Raw genomic sequence first — 22798 nt, 5'->3', positions numbered from 1 at the left:
TACATACATAAATACACTCATTCATAGATACATACATACATAAACACATACATACATACATACATATATACAAACATTCATATAGACAGACAGATAGACAAACAGAGAAAGACAGACAAACAGACAGACACAGGCAAATCCAAGCAGATATTGAGTAGGGAGTCAGACACCGGTCACAATGAGAGCAAGAAATTCTCCATGAGTTATGCACTAGGGGCAAGGACTTACTGCGAGCTTATATGAATGCGTGTAATAATTATGGAGGGAGCGTCAAGGGGAAACTTAAGAAAACATAGTCTCGCAGATTTTACATTATCAGAACATTACGCATAAGGGTATTCTTCTTATCATGGCTTAATTAACAGACAAAGGTTGAGGATATTGTATGGATATTATATTGAGGATTAAGAATACGAGATGGATGAGTAAAATTGATAATATATAGATAAGAAAGTAAGTGACTGGATTGGCATGGCAGATATTTTTGAAGTCGTGGGGCTGAAAGAGAAACACACACACACACACACACACACACACACACACACACACACACACACACACACACACACACACACACACACACACACACACACACACACACACACACACACAAGGCCATCGTTTATGTTTTCTTTTTTTTATGATATCCAGTGTGCCCTCGAATTTTCTCTCCTGCAACCTTCAAATCTTGTTTCGCTTCCATTTTTTCCGTCAAGCAATTTTGCAGGCGGAAACCTTTCATCTGCAGGAATATTTTACGATACCAGAACCCAAATATTTTCATGAGTCTTTGGAGAGAGAGAGAGAGAGAGAGAGAGAGAGAGAGAGAGAGAGAGAGAGAGAGAGAGAGAGAGAGAGCATTCATATCGAGTTTTAGAATATATTATATGGTACGAACTTCATTTTCCTCCCCTGGGATTGGAAGGTCAACAACATCAGAGAGTTTATGGTTCCCTTGAGATGTTTCCGAGTTTTCAAATGAAATACGTAAGCTCCTTTGCACTGCACGGCCGAGGAGGAAACTTTTCTCCGAGGACGTGTTAAGCAAGAAAATATGTGAAGCAGTGTTCTTGCATCCGCCCATGTATTTAAATCATAACAGTTTCCTATTTCTCCGTTATCAGCTAAGATGGAATTCAATATTGGATGGTTGCATTATCTATTATTCCGTTGGCCATGTCGTCCCCTTCCGCGGCTGCCGTTAATATAATCCGTGCAGGACGACAGCTCTCCGGGAACAGATTCTGCCGGCGGTGCGCCACTAACAACCCGCGTCCACTCCCAGGCAGGGCCATTTGTAACGACCCGTGCTTCATGTTGCTTAGCCAGCTGTTGAGCCACTTGTGACCAGTAACTGAGAGAGAGAGAGAGAGAGAGAGAGAGAGAGAGAGAGAGAGAGAGAGAGAGAGAGAGAGAGAGAGAGAGAGAGAGAGAGAGAGAGAAGAGAAGAGAAGAGAAGAGAAGAGAAGAGAGATAGGCAACCAAACAGACAGACAGGCAGACAGACAGATGGGAAGATAGATAGATGACAAGGAAAATGTGAACGAAGGACAGTAGGTATGGAACTAAGTGAGACAGAAGCAAATATTCAGAAACTTCTTGGCATATTGTAAGAAAAAAATATTAAGATAACACAACAACCTCACCACCAGAACAAGAGATAAAAAACAAAACAAAACTGATTCTCGTGATTCGTAAACGTGCGGTAATATTTCTTGTTTGAACCGTGTAAATGAGGTCTTTGGTAACTGATAACTAGCTTCCAAAATTAACCCTTTGACCAGCTGATTATGTTAATAGATATATACAGAATATGGTTATAATAAGTATCTAGAGCATTCTGAATAGTGATTAAAGTTTGCAATGCCTATAGTTAATTTCCTTTTCAAATAAGGAATATAATTTGTAGTAGAAATTGAAAAAGTCTCATTGATGTTATATTTATCCCCGGTAAATTAAACTCGTAGCACACACTGACGTAAGGCATATACTCCCTAACGAAACCTGCCATATTGACGATCTCCTTCAGCACCCTCTTCAGGCGTTAATAGGTTTTTGTAACTCCCCGTCACTTCAACATAATTATAAAGTCACATCAAAGGAAGAAACGAGACTCCAACGCCACCCTAACTTCACGCCGCTCACACGAGACACGCGCAGCTGCCCTCACGACCGACACCAAATTCTGCCGACGTCTAAACACCGGATTACGACCTTTTGTAAATCCTCGTGTGGCTAAGTCCACCGCTGAGCTGACCCGCCAGACTTTTCCCCCGCCAAATTTACCGCCTCTTGTGAGCCCGAGATTGCCCAGCTGACCCGCCAGACTTTTCTCCCCGCCAGCTTAGCGTCTCTTATAAGCCCCAGTCCACTGCCTAGCTAAGTAGTGAGGAAATTTATTGGACGCTTGGTGGGTCAAAGAGGGTAAAGTAAATGGGTGGTGGTATTTTCTCTTACTTTGTTGGACGTCTGCAGCCACAACCAATAAACGTCTCCATATGTCGGCATGAAGTTCTTGCGATGAAAACATACACATTCGCGTACACATACACACACACACACACACACACACACACACACACACACACACACACACACACACACATACACACACACTACTTTTACTTTCATCACTTCGAGCTGCCAATTCTACGCTCACTTCATTTCCACGAACACGAGGAAACCGAGAGAGCAGGACGAAAAAATAACGGACTGGGTCGCCCTTGACATTAAACTCTAGGGTGCCGGCAAGCCGCGTTTCAATATGCTGAGTTGAGTGAGCCGGGTGTACGTTGCATACATTTCGGAGGGGAGTTTTCGGTGCTAGAGTGTCCCCCAAAAAAATAGACAGCTAAGGACAAAGCGAGAGAGGAGGAGAGCGTGATCCACAGAAAAAGGAAGGGGGAAAGTACCGTACATAGCCTTGATTAAATACATGGAAGAGAAGTTACCTAAAACACAGAAGCATTTGACAGAGAGAGCTGTTTTCTTATATGTACTCTGATAATACATTCAGCAATGCAGTTCCTAGTAATCTGGACATAACAACAACATCATCAGTAGTGACTTGGTTCCCCCTTAAGTATCACCTCTAACTTCAGCCTCGATTGCACCGCGCAGGCTCCCCTCGTCCCTTGTTAGGTGTCTGCGTCCCCTCCGAGAATTCCCTTTCCCGCGTTCCCCGGCCTTTGCCTCCGCTCCACTGACTATCAACAGTTTTAATCATTTATTTTAATTAACTTGATGGAATTCCGATCTCCCGTTTCTTAGAAGGAGGAGAAATATCTGCTACAATTCCGTTTCCTAATTAACCTCCACAATACTGGCCCCGCTTAACATAATCTGCAGTGCCTTTCATGCCGCAAATGAGAGTTGGAAAGAATATTTCTACATTTTCTCTTCCTTTTTTCTTTTTTTCTTTTTTTTTTTTTACCTTCTTGATTTATTTCCTTTAACTGCAGAAAGAGGAGAGGGAAAGAAGAAAAAGAAAGATAGACAGAGACAAGAGAGACAGACAGGCACACAAACAGAAACAGACAGACTGACAGACAGACGGAAAATCACACGCACAAACAGATAGACAAAGAGAAACAGACAGACAGACAGACACCATTTCGCGTGCTCTTTCTTTGTGGAGTTTATGCAGAGCCGAGAACGTGGCAGTGAGTGATGAAGGCCGCGTGCCCTCTCAGCGCCTAGCAGTGGGTTGGCGCTCTGAATCCACAAGTCGGACTCCTCACCTTCCCACGCGTCGCCTCCACCCACTGCCACGGGGGCCACATCTTCCTGGGTAGCGTGTCACGGGTCTTTGGGTGACAACAATGCTAGCTGATGATGTTGTTATGGCTGTGAAGGTGAAGATGGTGACAACGTTGATAATTCTTGTGCTCATTTTTGCAGTTATTTTGATCAAGTAGTTAGTATGGTGACGGTTTTCGAGCTCGTGGTGATGATGTTGATGCTGATGGTTTTGATTTGATTGTAATGTAGGAAAATTCAGGTTGTTATAGTGATGGTGATGAGTGTAATGGTTTTCTGTGTCTGCCCAATACAAGGTTTGAGAGAGAGAGAGAGAGAGAGAGAGAGAGAGAGAGAGAGAGAGAGAGAGAGAGAGAGAGAGAGAGAAGTGATTACGTAGGTTTAATTATAGCAGTGAATATCCATTGTTTTAGTTGGCAGCAGCGATCCATTATTTTTGGAAGTCATCATTAATTAATAGGGCTTAGTCTCTTTTAGTTAGATATAAATGTTGAGTTAATTGGAGGTAAATTTATTTGTTAACCATGAGATGATAAAAAAAGCCTTTACCACCACCTTGGCTTCCTATGGAGATTGCAACACTGAAGATAATATGCAGTGCTTCAAGTTAACGTCTAAAACTGAAATGCCAAGATAAAAGTGACATATCGCTATATATTAAAAATGGCCTCTTCAGTATTTTTATAATAAAGTGTGAACCTTAGAAGTGCAACAGACAGGCCGTCAGCGACCCTCTCAAGTCTTCCTCTCAAAGCGGCGCCTCGGCCCAAACTTTTCGCCGTGCAGGAATTTCTCTTTAGTTTAGCTTTTGGCTCCTCTTCGTCCTGCCGTGCGTCCAGCGACAAAGGTTTCATACTCTCTCCCGGAGGGGCGTGGCTCAGGCAAGCTTCATTCCGGGGCAGAAGGCTCCGTCTGCACGCCTCCTGAGACCCACTTTCATCACTAATAGTTTCGTCTAACTTTGAAATAAAAAAGGATTATTATCAAGTGTTTTGCCACATGGCGGTGAGACACTTTTTAGATAAATGTATTATTAATCTATCGCTCTCCTAAAAACATGAGTCATTATATAGAGATAATTTTCAGAGAGAAGCAAAAATCAAGTGAAAGCATTCGCAATCTAGCTTCTAAATGAGTTGTCATTACATCTGCCTGCAATGGAAAAAGGACTTGACTATTTTGATGCTTGGTGCCGGCAACACATGGCCAACTATACAAACTAAACTATACAAAGCCCGTGTTACTGAACGGCGTATTGCCCACGGGATCAGAGAGCCGGGGCGTGCGAGGTAGGGAGGAACTTCAGTAAACAGACATAACATATATCTGGTGCCGTTCAAACACCAGTCTCAGTGTTTGATATACCCACCTTGTATTGCCTGTCGTGTTTGCTCCTCAAATAACGCGGGCACTCCATTGGCGGCGGTGATGACGGCACTGTGGTGGTGGGAGTTGTTGACTGTGAAGGTGGTGGTGGTGATGGCTGTGGTTATGATCATGATGCCGGTGGTGATATTCGTATTAACTGATGTAAACGCAAGGGAAATAGTGTTATCAGAGAGAGTGGTGATGGGGATGGTTGCAGAGGTGTGTAAAGGAAATGAAAGTGACAGTCGTTCTGATGGTGATGGTCTTGATGGCGATTGAGGTGATAATGATGTCTGTGATGCTTTCAATGTGGTATGAAGGATATTATAGCTCTGGTAATGATAAGGATTATGATTGTGATGGTGAGATTAGTTGCTTTAGTGCTGGTGGAGCTTAAATTAAATCACCACCGTTCTCCATGATAATTTTCGTGACCCATTGTTTTACCTTCACATAATAATTAAACTACCGTTAAACGCCTCCCATTTATTGTCTGGTAATCTTCCATTGTCAGTTTGCTAATTTACTCTTTCCATATCGCTTATATTCCGGCGCTTCCCTTTGATCGTCTATATTCCGTTCATCACTCACTAAGTTGATTCTTTTATACCTTCTTTTTTTACCCTCGCGGTGCTGATTAGCCGAAAAATTTGCCTAAACTTTCAGAGTTGATTCAATAATGTGACTGAATAATGCTGAGATAATCAAGTTGGGTAGAGAATGAATATCGAAAGCCTTCTGAATAATTTTTTTCTCTCTCTCTCTCTCTCTCTCTCTCTCTCTCTCTCTCTCTCTCTCTCTCTCTCTCTCTCTCTCTCTCTCTCTCTCTCTCTCTCTCTCTCTCTCTCTCTCTCTCTATCTATCTGTATATCTATCTATATCTATCTTTCTATCTATATCTATCTATCTATCTATCTATTTATTCATCTATATCTATGTCTCTATCTATCGCACTTTTGTATCGGATATTTTTAGGTTGTGATCGTCTTTAGGTTTTGGGATCACAGTTCTACTACATTGGTCTTAAAAAAAAAACTTAGATTAAGATAAGACGACTGCCACATATTATTCATCAAGAAGAAACGGATTTAAGCTTACACCGAAGACAACATTATTATAGGAGGAACACGGAGTAATCGAGTCATACATAATCAATGTAAATCACGTCGGATGGTGGTTATTATTGCCTCGAATGGATTCAGAGCAGTCTCACCTCAGGAATAGTTCATGCGCCATTTTCCGGGGACGGGGGAGAAAATTGTGTCACGCTAATATTCTCGGTCTTCCAACTTATGAATCGAAAAGTTTGAGAGTTCCTAAAGTTTAAGTCTCCCAAATTATCGGCGCCGAGGAAAGGAAGGATATGAGAGAATACTGTTCGTAATGATGTGGAAGGTCAAGCGTCAAACATTAAATATAATAAAACCTTCTTCGATTGTCATTAGGGTATTTTGTTTATCTTTACGGAATACTAACGTGTTCGGATGCTCGGAGGATCAGTAGCTAAGTTTAAAATCATAAAGATAAATCCCTTTTAGAAGATACTGTGTGGATCTTTATGAAAACTGAAAGGAGAGTGGCAAGGCAAAATGTTATCGAATTATGCACAGAACGAGCGGCGGTTTGTGGAAAGACGTGCAGAATATTAAGCAAGGTCAAGGATACGGAATGAAGAAAAAAAATGTGGAGTGGAAACAGGAAACACGGCAGAGGAATGCATTGGAAAGTGGCTAGAAACAAAGGAATAGCAAACAATTACACACACACACACACACACACACACACACACACACACACACACACACACACACACACACACACACACACACACACACACACACACACACACACACACACACACACACACACACACACACACACACACACACGCACGCACACACGCACGCACGCACGCACGCACGCACGCACGCACGCACACACACACACACACACACACACACACACACACACACACACACACACACACACACACATTATTACCTTGTGACCCAGTCCTGACCGAGGTCGGACGTGGGTCATGGCGCTCCGAAAGGAGCAGCCCGGGGCCAGCCTGTTGGCCTCTCACCTTCCCCTTCATCCCCGTCTCCCTTTTCATCAAGAAACCTACTTCAAGAAACACTACTTAGCAAGTTATTTTTTGTGACATTAAGTGAAACCATGGTGACAGTCTGACAGACAATGAGTGGAGTGCGTGTGTGGTATACCGGGAGGACACAGATCGCCGAGTGTGTCGCCGCCGCGGCCTTCCATCAAGTCCCTGCTGACTCCCCGAGGTCTCCCCAGGCTCACCAGCCCGCCCATCCTGCTGTTGAAGTCTGGTCAGGTGCAGTGCAGTGGAGGCTTCGTCACTCAGGTGGGGGCAATGTGCAGGCTGCTCACCACCGAGGCTGTGCAGTCTGTTCCCAGGAACAGCAGCGAGTCTTCACATCTGTCTCGCCACCTGTATTGGATTAGCACTCCACCTCTAAGCCCCTTTCTGAGTGACCATCGATACCGCCTCTACCTGCTCTCCGGCCACCTGCTGCTACCTGACCCAGCATTTTGACCTGGGGATGACCTCGGATTAACACCTACTTGCCTTTCAGAGGAGGATTACCTTTCCGCCTCATCGCTCTACCACACCGCACTCCTCCACCTCCTCACCCCTCAAGCATCACCACAACGTTCCCTCCGTTATTGTAAATTACCTACCCCCACACCCCTTTCATATTGTAATTTTTATATAGTAACACTTTGTAATCTTAATATGTACATTTTCAGCCTAACGGCTGCCATCTCCGAAATAAACCGATTATTATTATTATTATTATTATTATTATTATTATTATTATTATTATTATTATTATTATTATTATTATTATTATTATTATTATACATACACACACACACACACACACACACACACACACACACACACACACACACACACACACACACACACACACACACACACACACACACACACACACACACACACACACACACGTGGAGGAGGAGGAGGAAGGTAAGGCAATTTCCTAGGCATTTTCTCCTCCCTGGCCGTGCATTTTCTCCGTTTTCTTCAATAGTTTCCTCAGCAGGCGCCGCGGAATGGGGTGCTAACTCAACATGTGGTGAACGTGCCGGCGAAGGGTGGCAGGGGGGGGGGGGAGTAGGGCTGCTGCAGGGTCGTCAGCGGCAGGATATTGCTTTATTAATCAGCGCCGAACGAGGTGTTGGTGGCGGACAGGGAGCGGCCGAAGCTGTCGCCATCAGAAGTGACGGCGTTAGGCCGGGTGTCGAAGGAGACGTGACAGTGAAGAGCGGGTTGGGTCTGTGACAGGAGGGGTGATGTTTTTATATTGGCGGTAAGGCTGTCAACACCGTCAAAAGGTATAGTGTTGGGGTGGCTGGCGATAGAGAGATAACCATGGAGACCAGTTTGAAGTCTGTGCAGGTTCGGTAACTCTTGTAATCATGTTAGGGGTTTCAGTACCATTATTATAAGTTTTTTTCATATATAGTAAAGAGACGTGTGTGCTGTACCGTGGTTGTAGTTTTCTGTTTGTGTTTATTTGTTCAGTAATTTTCATTGCGTTTTGGTGTACAGGTAAACGTGTGTGTGTGTGTGTGTGTGTGTGTGCGCGTGTGTGTCTCAGTGTTTGTGTTGAAAATAACTGATGTTCGTTCGTAATAGCTTGTATGGAAGTAATTTTGTTAATGCGATGCTTTACCAGTGGCGTGTTTGTTTGTTTGCTTGTTTATTTGTTTGTGTGTTTGTGTTTGTGTGTGTTTGACTTTTATGCTAATCTCTGTGGACGCTTCGAGATCGGTAGTTGGAGTACTTTGTTAATGGACTACACACTGATGCCATATATGGGTGTTCTGCGGTGTACTAAAAAAAAATAACAATATGTTCCAGCGACAATATCAGACCTTTACCATGACGTTCATTTGCATAACTGTGTTGCGCAGTTTATGGTACTAGTCTTTTTTGTTCGAGTTTGCATTGTTATATGATTGTCGGTGCAGAGTGGTGATTTTACAAAGGAATATACTGTACTCTGTCTATCTATCCATATTTCTATCCATTTATCAATCAGCCTTTTAAATCATTAGGTATTGTTTTTGTTAACTCCTTTGATGTTCTTCATTTACCGTCACTGTCATATTTTTCACGTCCATGTCTGTTCGTTGAGTGGATTCTGTTGAAGTCTACATATATATTTTTTTCTTTGATACCCTTTCATGGACCACAATACTACTACTACTACTACTACTACTACTACTACTACTACAGCTACTACTAATACTAATACTAATGCTAATACTAAAAAATACATATGTCTCTCTCCTCACCACTCGGGCAAAATCGGCCAAAACAGTTAACCGTTCTCCTCTTTTTGGCAAACAGTCACAGCATCCCTTCCCTCGGCTCTCCTGCAAGGCCTCTCTCAGCTCCTCTATACATCCCTCGTCCCGTGCCACGCCCAGCATTACATTAGCGGCCTCATCTCTTCTATTTCTTGTCCGCGCGCTCTCTCTCTCTCTCTCTCTCTCTCTCTCTCTCTCTCTCTCTCTCTCTCTCTCTCTCTCTCTCTCTCTCTCTCTCTCTCTCTCTCTCTCTCTCTCTCTCTCTCTCTCTCTCTCTCTCTCTCCTAGTTTCAGTCTCCTTTTAACGGGTTTTCTTTCCTCTTCGCCTCGCCGCCCTTCCTCCTTCCTCCCCGCTAGCCCTCTTGTCCTCTTTATCTTAGGAGCTGCTATATACGTAAAGGACCTTCTCCTCCTCCTCCTCCTCCTCCTCCTCCCTTCTCTTCCTTCCTCCACTCCATCCTAGCCCGTCTTTTCCTATCCCATCCCCAGGCCTCCATATCTAACCTCTCCTCTCCTCCCCTCCCTACCACTCCTGTCATTCCATAAAGTTGTTGTTTTTTGCTTCTCTCCCTTCCCCTCCTCCTCTTTGTCCACTCTATTCTCTCTCCCTCCCTCTCTCTCACTCGCTCACTCACTCACTCACTCGTTTGCTCTCTCTCTTGCTCTCACTCTCGTCCTCCCTCTTGCTCTTTTGTTTTCTTTATCTGCGCCTTCTGCTTCCCCCCGCCAACTCGCCTTCCCTTTTCCCCTTCTTGCGCCCACGTTCGCTTTTCTTTACCCTCTTCGCCGCTGTGCTTCGCCAATTCACGAGACAGGAACAAGGCGCTGCCCATCGCCAACATTAAAAGCTACTTCCCCGCTACCGTTAAGGCCGCAGATAAATAAACGGAAGTACCGAACAAAACCGTGCGCAGAATTTTATCCCGTCAGGTTTGTTGCGATGTAGCGGGATGTTTTTATTTTGTTTTTTAGTTGTGGTAACGATGAGATGGTTTTATGTTGTGTTTTGTTTTGGAGGGAGAGAGAGAGAGAGAGAGAGAGAGAAACTCTAGAGGAGAGAATGGAAAATGAGGCATCAGACGAAAGTTTCAGTGGGCGTCAGAACAGGAACAAGATAATGCCATTAGTCACCCCACCTGGCTGGCCGCGAAGCTGTTTGTGTGTGTGTGTGTGTGTGTGTGTGTGTGTGTGTGTGTGTGTGTGTGTGTTCCTTACTCGTTTATATTGATTTAACGTCTGAAATCGATACAGTCTTTCGAATTATACCGATCACTCTCTACCTGTCTTCATGAATATATAGTATCTATCTGTCTTTGTAATTTTACGTATATCTCCCTCTCTCTCCTTTTCGTTACACTATTACTACTGCTGCTCTATCTCCACGACCACCGTAACCACCTTACTATCACATCCTTCATCATTAAAACATTAGTGTCAAACCTGCCTATAAAGTCTTCACGGCACTGCCCCAAAAGGTTATGTGTGACTCTTGTACGCCATTTTCATTTGTAAGTTTTCTTTTCAGCTTCTAAGACAAACAATTTGTATCAATTAATCTCACTTTAGAGTCTAAGGCTCTTGGCCTCATCAACACTTCTCCTTTTACTGAGAGTATCTTACCGCCTTAAATTCCGCCGCAGTGTTGCATCTCTATCTTTTACCGATATTTTCATGATGACTGCTCTTATGAACTTGCTAACCTCATGCCTCACCCCCTCCCGCGGCCCCGCTGCACTCGACTTTCTACTCTTGCTCATCCCTACACTGTCCAAATCCTTTATTAAGCAAGAGTTAACCAGCACCTTCATTCTTTTACCCCTTCCTCTGGTAAACTCTGGAACAGCCTTCCTTTGTCTGTATTTCCTCCTGCCCATGACTTGGCCTCTTTCAAGAGAGAATGTCAAGACACCTTTTCTCCCGAAATTGACCTCTCTTTTGCCGAAGAGCTTTGTTGAAGAACTGTTATTTATCTGAGCTTTGTCCCGCGGAAATCCAGAAGCAGTTTTCAACAACAATAGGAATCTTTATTCTTTGTGCCTTTCAAAACTGACACTTTTAACTTAACAAGACAATTGCCGACGCCTTACTTTCAAGGAGGACAACAATACAGGAAGCAAGGTTGCATCCTGACGCTGACACTCATTCTAAAACCGATGCATTCACGATAGGCCTCTGTTGACTTTGAATTAACATGTTGCCTCGATAATTTGGCAGCATTACAAGTAATACATGGTGCAATAAACTTGTCATCAAAACAATGAGTGGAAATTTGTCCTAATTTATCAAAGAGGTCTAACTGCACATTATACAGCGACGTTTGTCAACATGAAGGTCGTGACATTAAAATTTTCATACGTATATGTTGATGGTTCATACTGGTCTCTTAATTTTGTGAAGCATAATAACCATTTTGGAATCCTGTTCGGCATCCATTGTTATTAAGCACCTCGCAATTTCCTTAAGTAGATTATAAATTATTGCACCATTGTTATTGTCTAGTGATTCGTAATGACGTGATGGTCGCGTTCTTATTTCTTATGCAGACAATAAAGTAATTATGTTGATGGATCGCAGAGAGCGTTCAATTATCCTCATTGGTAAGGAAGTTGTGTAAGAGAGAGAGAGAGAGAGAGAGAGAGAGAGAGAGAGAGAGAGAGAGAGAGAACAGAGAGAACAGAGACACAATTAAAGATGAAATGTAAATAACGGTATGTCGACTTTTGCATCTCATTATTTGCCATTATAAAAATTTACATGTCGCAAGACTTTCATTAGACGCTGAACCCGAAGCGCGTCTTAACCTGTCGAGGCACTAATTAAGGAATTCTCACCGGCGTCTCAGGTATTAGATGAAGTATGCACGAGAATACACCACCACCATCACCACCTCCACCACCTCCACCACCACCACTACCACCACCACCACCACCATCATCATCCTCATTATCACCACCATTACTACCAATCCACCACCGCCTCCCCAATCACCACCTCCACCACCACAACCACTATCATCCTCACTATCACCACCATCACTACCAATCCACCACCGCTTCCCCAATCACCTCCTCCACTACCACCGTCACCACCATCACCCCCACCTCCACCATCATCACCAATCCATCACCTTCACCACCACCTATTGTCTTTTATAATGGTTTGCTTAACGACCCTCTGCCTGGCTACAATGAGAAGTAATATTGATCATTGTATTTGTATAATGACTATCTACACACACACACACACACACACACACACACGCACACGGAAACAAAGACGCATAGTTTACGGACAGAATTCATAAAACACTCGCACATTACGCCTGACAGAGACTCCATTTTCCCTGATGCGCGACATATTGTCACAAACGGGGCCTCATAAGGTCGCTGACACACACACCATTAACGGGAGGACCGACGGAATTGCTGGACACACAGGCGGCCACTCACACACACACACACACACACACACACACACACACACACACACACACACACACACACACAAATATACACAAACTATCACAAACGCGCGCACATACAAACACATTCACATACTCGCAAATAAACAAACACACAAACAAAAAAAACAATTAAACAAACAAAGCAACACACACACACACACACACACACACATGAGTTTCCCGAGGCTCTCTGACAGGCACCAGGATGCCCTCAGCCACCGCCACCTCCTACCACCCGACGCGCCTCCCCCCACGTGCTTCACCAGACACCACAATTAATTCACCCCCTTTAGTGCACCGCGAACCGACCGATTCAAACGAAGCGCAGTGCCAGCGATAGTGCGGATGATAAACAATGTCCAGCAGTGATAGTCCTGTTTACCCAAAGGGCCGCAGTGCAGATTAGCACCTCGCCTCCATCCTCTAACTGCCCCCTTCGCACCACCCTCCCTCTCCCTTATGTCTCTGTTATTAGCTCTCCCAAACCAACCCCCACCCTCTCCCTTCCTTTAGCGTAGTCTATTTAGTATTAGTTTATTGTTTTTTTCATTTGTATATTTTCAGCCTAACGGCTGCCATACATTAATAAACCTGTTATTATTATTATTACACACACACACACACACACACACACACACACACACACACACACACACACACAAGCGCGCGCACGCGCGGGCGCGTATATTTACATGCATAAATAAATTCATATAAACAAATAGAAGAGATTTCTGAACCAAATGCTAAAAGATTTCTTCTGGCGCTTACATAGTATTCAGGAAGTAAAGAATAGTACAGCTTCTTCCCCTTCGGTGCAGTAAACTTTTCCTCCCCAGGCAATAAACTGACCTTTCAAGTAACATATTGGCTCCTACTAGCTCTCTGGTTGTTTATGTGTAGCTCTTAGTCTCATCTTCTTTCTTTTACCGTTGTGGAAAGTAGATTATAAGGACTTTGGCGAACTATTCTGACAGACACCACGGCCAGAATTGCTTCCCAAATGTACGTAGAGCAACTGGCCGAGTCTTGCAATCAACCAAGATTATTTCAGGGTCAAGGTCTCAGAATCTCACGACATGCAACAGATACTCGTATGTTCTCTCGTACGACCCTCTTCCTCACGGTAAAGGAGACAGAACAAGGGGAAAACCAGACAAACAATCCCCGTAACTTGCTGCTCGTATAAAGGAAACAGCAGATACCAACAACGGAATGATGAAATTTTGCTGCAGAGTTGTCTCGAGCCTTATGAAAACCCATAATATGCCTCCGTTTTGGCGAGGACTTTAAATTTCTTATATCTGATTAAAATGAACCAAACTCCTATGAAAACCTTGGTGTGTTCTTGGGCGCTGAAGTGTTTAAGAATACTGCCCTTAGGTCAATATTTTCAGACGCTTCCGCCTCACGCTTGAAATTAAATGTTCAGTGTGTGACGATGGCGCGGCATCCCAGACAACCCCGGCAGCGTCAACACACGAGCCTTCGCCGCCGTGTGACTGGGGAAGGAAAAAATTGTGTGTTGCCATCCACGGGAATATGCCCCCACCACCACCACCACCACAATCTCCACCACCACTACCACCACCACCCTAATCACCACCACAATCACTATCATCATTACCTTCACCAGCTCCACCCCAATCACCACCATCGCCATCACCATCATTACCTCCACCATCACTACCACTCCACCACCGCCTCCACAATCACCTCCTCCACCCCCAACCCCCACCATCATCGTCATCATCATCATCTTCACTATCACCAATCCATCACCGCCACCACCTCCTCTGAAGCCTGTGATTTGCGATTTTACGATGGAAAAGTCTGGTCCTCGTGGCTGGTGTAGGGGCGGCCACTTTCCGAGCTAGCTAGTAAATACCAAACGGAGCGAGGCACACAGTTATTAGTACTCTCGAGAGGCCTGCAAGTGGGTCGTAAAGGTAATATTCTAAATGAAAATGGGCCACGTTAAGAAAAATAAATAATCACACTGGCGTAAACACATTATTAAGAGCCTTGCAAATGGGTGGCAAAGGAAATACTTAAAACGAAACTGTGTCGCATTAAGTAAAATAAATAAACACACTGGCGTAAACACATTATCTAGAGCCTTGCAAGTGGGTGGTAAAGGAGATCTTTAATATGAAACTGAGCCGGAGTAAGAAAAAAAAATTATCACACTTACGTAAACACTTTATTTTTAACGTTGTCCTTCTGTAAGTTGCTGCCATGACAACGTTCAAAGAGACAAAGGACGATATTCGTGGCTACAACGGAAGAACACCCGAATCCAGAGTCTAGAGGATAAGAATATGGTTTATCAGTAGTGTTCGTTACTCTCTGGCGTGGCATGTCCCTTTATAGCCCAGCATTGCCCGAGATAGCTTTTTTGTGTGATGTTGGTGTGGTGTGGAAATGAAGGGCAAGCCAACTCCTCTCTTCTCCTCCTCCTCCTACTCCTTCTCCTTCTTATCTTCATCATTTTTATCCTTATCCTCTTCCTCCTCCTTCTCCTTCTTATCTTCATCATTATCTTCCTTCTCCTCCTCCTCCTACTCCTTCTCCTTCTTATCTTCATCATTTTTATCCTTCTCCTCCTCCTCCTCCTTCTCCTTCTTATCTTCATCATTATCTTCCTTCTCCTCCTCCTCTTATTCCTCCCCCTCTTCCTCCTTTTCTTATTCTCCTTGTTTTCTCTTTCACATTATCATTATTTTTATCGTTATTATTATTATTTTTACTATTATCATCATCCTTATTATTATTATTTTCGCTTCATTGTTGGATAGTGTTCGCAAAAAAATCAACCATCCTTGCTTCACATTTTTCTTGACGTTTTATTTTTCTTCTCTTTTTCCAGGTACGGACAATTATCGGGGCGACATCCGGGGTATCAGCTTTAATTTTGTTTCCTCGGGTTCAACTCAAACTTTTGCAACGCGAGGTCAAAGCATCAAGTATGTATGTATACGTGAGAAGGCCGGCAATAGTTTCCTTAATTTTTGGCTCAATCTCTTATGAACTTATTCGAACGTTTATGTAAGGCAAGATATATTATTATTGAGGGAGTGTTTGTTAATATTGAATTGGCTATCAGGTGTGTGTGTGTGTGTGTGTGTGTGTGTGTGTGTGTGTGTGAGGGTCTGGGCACAGAGACAAAGACAAACACACACACACACACACACACACACACACACACACACACACACATCGAAACACCGCTAATTGGGACACGTTTCGGTCCATTGGCAACACTGAGGCGCGAAGCAACAGGTGACGATTCGCTTCCCTTCCCCCAAAGCAGAAATCAAATGGCTAAAAGATATTGACGATAAAAAATTCAAAAAGATATTAGACTAAGAAAGGAATATTTTGGTTTAACGAGGGCAGGCGACAGAGACCATTACGTATTTTCCTGTCTCATTATCCTATAGGTCAGTATAATAATAAGGTAGAAATATACGTGACAAACCTTGAAAATATTAGGCGAGAATGGAAAATCAGTTATCTTGCGTTAGTAATGAAACTATTTATCCCCCCCACTAAAACATCACTATTTGGCATGTCGCATCGGCTAGTAACATCACAAACACGAACCAAAACATCATAACGTCAAACGAACACGAGAAACAAAGATCTACTACCATTACACCACTTCTAAAACCCACTTTCTATGGTACACCTTCCCCTTAGAGCTCCATTATAATATCCACTTAACACCATCGTATAGTAACTCCACAGGGAAGATAATTAATAAAGAACTGAAAACAAATAAAGATAATAACAAGAAAAACAAAAGATTCAGATTTATCTAATACCAATATTCTGCAACCCTTTTTTCATAATACTCTCCAGAACACAACCATTTACCAGCATTTGCCAATAATTCCGGAAGCATCGACTTAAACAATGATTAGGGGGATTAGCGTTGTCCAAATTGCTAAGTCCTCGTTGCTAAATATTGCGTCAGAGAGAGAGACACAGACACACATAGAAAGACAGACAGAGAAAGAGAGAGAACAGAGAATCATAATAACTTCAAAAACATACAGACAGACTCCACGACTGCATTTTATTTTCTCTCATTTATGGTTCAACGAAATCGTCAAATTTTACGTCGTTTTGGAGGGTTTACTTTGAGAGAGAGAGAGAGAGAGAGAGAGAGAGAGAGAGAGAGAGAGTAAATATGTAGATAAATTCAGTGCACCAGCGGAGGCGGTGAGGGAGGTGAGGGAGGTAAAACTTGGCCTAGAAAGCGGCACAAAATAATATGAAGGAGAGCAAGCGCCACCTATACCACCACCACCACCACTACCCTCACCCACCCCACCACACTATCACTTTTGCATATTTTTCTATAATATATTTCATGGCCCTTCCCGGCGGCCACCTCCAGCCGGTCGCCCCACCTGCCTCGCGCCAAATAATGCATGACAACACCGGGACGAGTTATCTTTTTTCAGCCTTACAAAAATATATACGCGCTGTGAACGGTGCCACAACTCCCCTTTATGGCGCGCCCGCATGTTATCAGCGGGTGACGGCTTAGGTTGGTCCCTCCCCTCCTCCCTGCCTCACTCTCTCACTCCCTTCCTGTCCGTCTGTCTGTCTCTCCCTTCCTCCGTTCTGTCAGGCCTGCTCCACTGAGGGCCGTAAAGACTGGCTCGCCTCTTGACTTCCTGATGTGTAAGGAGGACGTCCCGCAAGTGATCCCGAAGAGGTGACTTTTATACGTAAAGAAACTGCGCATGTTGAAGACTGAAGTGCCATATGAAAGTAGAGTTGACTGTGTAAGTAATGACGCTAGTAGAAAGTAAGTTCGTGTGAGGAGTAGAAAAGGAAGCCTGTGAGATCCTGGAGAGTTGACTTTTAACGTGAGGGAACTGCACATGTAGAAGGGTGCAGTATCGTTATGTAGGAAGAATAGAACATTGAAGTAAACGACAGTAGAGGAAAGTTCGTGTGAGAAGTGGAAAAGAAAACGTGTGAGATCCTGGACAGTTGACTTTTGTACGTAGAGAGCTGCACATGTTGAAGGGCGGAGTATCGTTATGAAGATAGAATAGAGCACTGAAGTAAAGGACACAAGTAGAAAAAAGTTAGAGTGAAAAGTAGAAAATTGAAACGAGTGAAGAATGCAGAAGGAAAAATTCGTAGTGTTATAACCTGAGTAGTCAATGTGTAAGTAGAATAGAACATTTAAGTAAACGGTACAAACAGAAACTTCGTATGAGAAATGAAAGAGGAAACCTGTGAGAATGCACGAGGAGAAATTCGTAGTGTGATAATCTGAATAGAAGAAAGAGGAATCGCGAGTTGAAACACAAGTAGAGAGAACAATGAAACTTTGACAATCAGAAAACGCAAACATTCAGTGTGACAATCGGAGTTTGATAAAGAAATAATGAGTCCACGTAAAATTAGAAAGTGCGATAATTTAACCACGAAACAAATGAAACGTGAGGAAATAGAAAGGCAGAGTCCGATAATTTGAGAAGAAAGAAGACAAAGGTAATTAGTTTCGGGCGTAGCGGTGTCCAGGTATACGAGCAGGAAGGAAGGAGAGAGAGAGGGGGAGAGGGAGGAAAGAGCAAACAGCCTCAGCAGCATCCAAGAGAGCCGCCCCGAGCACCGTCATCGGCTGGTTATCGCCCTCGCCAGCTGCCGGTGAGGAGGCGCGACTCACAACACTTTTCGCCTCCCATTATTTTTTTACGGTAATGAAAACAACTCAAAGGCAAAAATAAATGAAAGCAAAGAAGCGCATCCGTGGAGAAGACGCGACTCCCGACACTCTTCTTGCCTCTCATTATTATTTCTCACGGGAAAGGAAGCAACTCGAGGGCAAAAATAAATGGAGGCAAAAATAGATGGAAATAAAAGAAGTCCATCACGCATTTACCATTTATCAGTTACCGAGACAAAGGAGGATCGGGGCTCGCACACAAAAACAGCATGAGAATAAGTATAGTGTTTATTAGCGATACAAATATACATGAAATAAGCCTCATTACGACAATTATTGATCAATGCAGCCGGAGCATAGTCAGGCCAGGCGCGACGTTTTCAGCTTAAAGTTCCGACTACCTCTCTCTCTCTCTCTCTCCCCCTCGCTCTCCCTCCCTCCCTCCCTCCCTCCCTCCCCCTACTACCACCTCGGGAGCAGCCAGTCTGGTATTATTTTACGTTTGGGGGAAAAAATAACAATCTTTCCATTTGTTTGTTTGGTGATCGTGTTATTTTATTCCTGTCGTTTTTGTTTTTGTTCATCCCCTTTACGAGAGGTTTTTTTCATTATTGTGAGTGTGTGGTGTTTGTTTTTCGACTGTGGTAGTTTTTTTTTTGTGTGTGTGTTACTTTGTCGTTGTGATAAAAAAAACAAAAAAAAACATAAATCTTAAAGGCTAAAAAGGAGATCAATTGGGTTTTCATGAGTGTTGTTTTAGGTTCGTGGTACAAAAGAAGGGTCAAACTACCACCAGGTTCACTCAACTACCCCTGGAAATGTTCAAAACCCCAACACTACTTTCCCTCACCTCCGCCCCCAACACCAGACCCCAACACAACCCTTCCTTACCCCAACACAACCTTCTCAGACCCCAACACAACTCTCCCTGACCCCAACACAACCCTCCCTGACCGCAACACAACCCTCCATGACCCCAACACAACCCTCCCTGACCCCAACACAACCCTCCATGACCCCAACACAACCCTCCCTGACTCCAACACAAACCCCGTGATCCCCTCCTCCAACCCCAGACTCCCCAACACTCACTTCTCTTAATTGCCAGACCGGTGGTGGCCGCTCCTGCCAGCACCACCGCCACCACTGCCAGTAGCCGCCTCATGACGCCCCGCCGCGCCCCCTTCGCTGGGCCGGGTACACACTGGCCGCTGGGGGAGGTCGTGGCTAATCTTGGGTTCGCTGAGGAAACACGGGTAATCCCAGAACTTCAAAGCCGCCTCGACAGAGTTTGGACCACCCTTGTAATTGAGTCACCGCGAGAGGGGTCTGTCGTTTCAGGTTATTTTGGGGACCTTAACGACGACGGGGAGACAGTGGCCAAGATGCGACCCTGTAATCGAGTCACCCTGGATGTTTTTTTGTGGTTTTAGGTGACTTTTTTTGAGAGAATGTTCAGTGGCCACGCTAAAGATACGACGGGCAAGGTGTGACACAGTAATCGTGACCACTGTAAGTTGTCATAGTTTCAGGCGATTTCTTGAGACACTTCACTTTGCCGACGCTAAGACACCACTGGTAGGAATGACACTCCTCGGGTAAAGTCACCGCCAGCCAATGCCTTCAATCCAGTCACCACCACGCCTTGTTTTAATCGTGTCATGTGAACTTTTTCCAAACACTAAACAGCTAGAAGTGACATTTGTTTTACGGTAGTGTCTAGGGGAGGAGGTCAACGTCTGCTAACACCTACAGACAGCCACACGCCGGCCGCCACAAGAACATAAACGGCGGCAAGGACTTGAGATTCGCGTGAAGTGCCTCTGCTCGCTCCATCACCCTCGCATTATGTTAACTGCCACTGCGCCACGGAGCAGAGTCAGCGTTGAGAAGAAAAGAAAAATTCCTGACACATATCACAGGATTCAACTGTTAGCAAAACGTTTTCTTATCTCAATCATTATCTGTGTTATCCTCGTATTAAATCACTAACACACTGCAATGCACCAGTTAGGCTACATTTGATACACGAGCATTATTATCCACTTTGTATAACTGGTGCACCGGTTTGTCTGTTATCCGGGCACGTCAAAGTGTAAGCTCTGGCAATGCTCTGTGTCGCTGGCTGTGTGAGGGCGTATCAGCGGCGGGCGGCACAGACACGGGGCGCTGCACGGCTCGGCCCACACTGAACGCCCAGCAGACCAGAGAGCACAGACAGCCTCCCGCGCGGCTCTCCAGTCACCACGTTCCTGCTTCCTGTCACCCCTGTAGCTCTTACTTTTTACACATTGAGGCGATTTCCTATACTAGATTTATTACCCTTTTACCATATGAGTTCAATATCGACCCCATACCAAGACAAAGTGTGATGGCAGGTGTCTTTGTGATCTGCCGCCCAATACAACGTGCTACTTCTTCCTCAAGGACCCAAGGAGCCAAAGAACCCTAGTCTGAACGTGTCACCCTTTTATCAGGAGAGTGTCACTTCCGCGCCACCTCGGGACAAATGGCGATAGCAGGTGTCCGTGCAAAGCCCCAGACGTGCCGCCCAATAGAGTTTGTGGTAAAAGAATAGAGAAGTGTCCAAAATGAGGCTTCGATTGGACTTTAGCGAATGAATTCCCAATGAAGCCATTACGAGCCCGGCGCCCTGACCACGGACCGCCGACCCTTTCCTTTCTTCTGTCGTTCGGGTTCCTGTGTGGTGGGTGCGTGGGAAGGGTTCAGGAGAGGAGGAGGAGAAGGAGGGCCTACGAAGCGGCACAAAGCGATACAGGTCAAACGAAGAAGAAAATGAAGATGAAAATGATGACGAAGAAGATGAAAAGAATAGATGATGATGATGATGATGAAGTTGAAGAAGAAAAACAAGAGCAAAAACAACAACAAAAGCAAGAAGGTCAAGAAGAAGAAAAAGAAGGAAGAAGAAGGCGAAGAAAAAGAAAAAGAAAAAGAAGAAGAAGAAGAAAAAGATGATGATGACCAAGAAGAACAAGAACAACAAGAACAAAAATAACACGAACAAGAAGAAGCGTCAGTGGACTCCCATCCGGTATATGTGTCTTATAGTGTACAAGTGAGCCGAGAACCGCCGCCTCTCTATCTGGCTGGCTGGCGTGAAGGGGACCCGCGCGCCACAGTGGTCCCGGCGGCCATAACATTTCCCTCGGCGCCGAATAATGGTCGCAGTTTCTGAATGGACCAATTTGCATTTCGAACGCACCACCGATCTTTGCCTCTAATAGCCGGGAGCGTCGAGAGGAGGCTTTTTGCACCCCTGAGCCTTCTCTTCGCCCTCTTGAGTCTCTTCTTCGGGTCTTGGAGGAGCAGAGTCGAGGCAGCTGCTGGGGTCGTCATTCCCGCGATGGTTAGTGGGCGGGAGTATGAGGGAGAGAGAGGGGGAGGGAAAGAAGGGAAGATGAAAGGAATGAAGGAAAGATAGGAAGGAAGGAGGGAAGGAAGGATGGAAGGAAGGAAGAAGGAAGGAAGGGAGGAAGGAAAGAAAGAAAAAAAAAGAGAGAGAGGAAGAATGAAGGAAAGACAGAAAGAGGGAAGGAAGGAAGGACGGAAGGAAGGAAGGAAGAAAGTAGGAAAAAGAAAGAAATGAGAAGGAAAAATGCAATAGGCACAGACAAGTAGAAAGGCACAAATAAACAAAGAAAGAAAAGAAAGGAAGAAGGCAAGAAAGAAAGAAAGGAAGAAAGAAAGAAGGATAGAAAGCAAAAAAAGAAAGACAAAGAACGAGACGAAGACATATTATAGACAGACACAGATAGAAAAGAAGAACCAAAGACAAACAATAAAAAAAAACAGAGAAAAAGAAACACTACAAAATAAAGAAGAAAAGAGGCATAACACCAAGAGAAACCACAAAAAAAACAATCCTAAAAAACAAAGCCAGCAAACAAAACAGAAAAAAAATGCAAAAAAATACAAAACAAAGCATTCCCCCAAAAAAAATCCCATCCCATCCCCGCATAAAAAAAACTACTAGACCGACGATTATGAACTCAAAACCGCCACCAATACTCCGCGACAACGACATCCCAAGCACCCGTAACCTGGAAAAGAGAGGGAAAAAAAGCAGAGGTGAATATGTGCTCGTCACGGCTTTATCTGCTACATCCTCGCGGCTCATA

General features: G+C 44.3%; 1 protein-coding gene across 1 annotated transcript in view; it reads right to left on the bottom strand.

Annotated features, from left to right (window-relative positions):
- LOC126998575 (hemicentin-1-like) overlaps window positions 1–22052 on the bottom strand; it is a 95364-nt gene extending 73312 nt beyond the window's left edge. The window contains exon 1 of the mRNA XM_050860390.1: window positions 19749–22052. Coding sequence (XP_050716347.1) covers window positions 19749–19821 — 73 coding nt within the window. The 5' untranslated portion in view covers window positions 19822–22052. The remainder of the gene's footprint in view (window positions 1–19748) is intronic.
- Window positions 22053–22798: the final 746 nt, after the last annotated feature.

This window comes from Eriocheir sinensis, chromosome 14 (assembly GCF_024679095.1).
Source record: "Eriocheir sinensis breed Jianghai 21 chromosome 14, ASM2467909v1, whole genome shotgun sequence".
Taxonomy (NCBI): domain Eukaryota; kingdom Metazoa; phylum Arthropoda; class Malacostraca; order Decapoda; family Varunidae; genus Eriocheir; species Eriocheir sinensis.
This window is presented reverse-complemented; position numbering and strand designations above follow the sequence as displayed.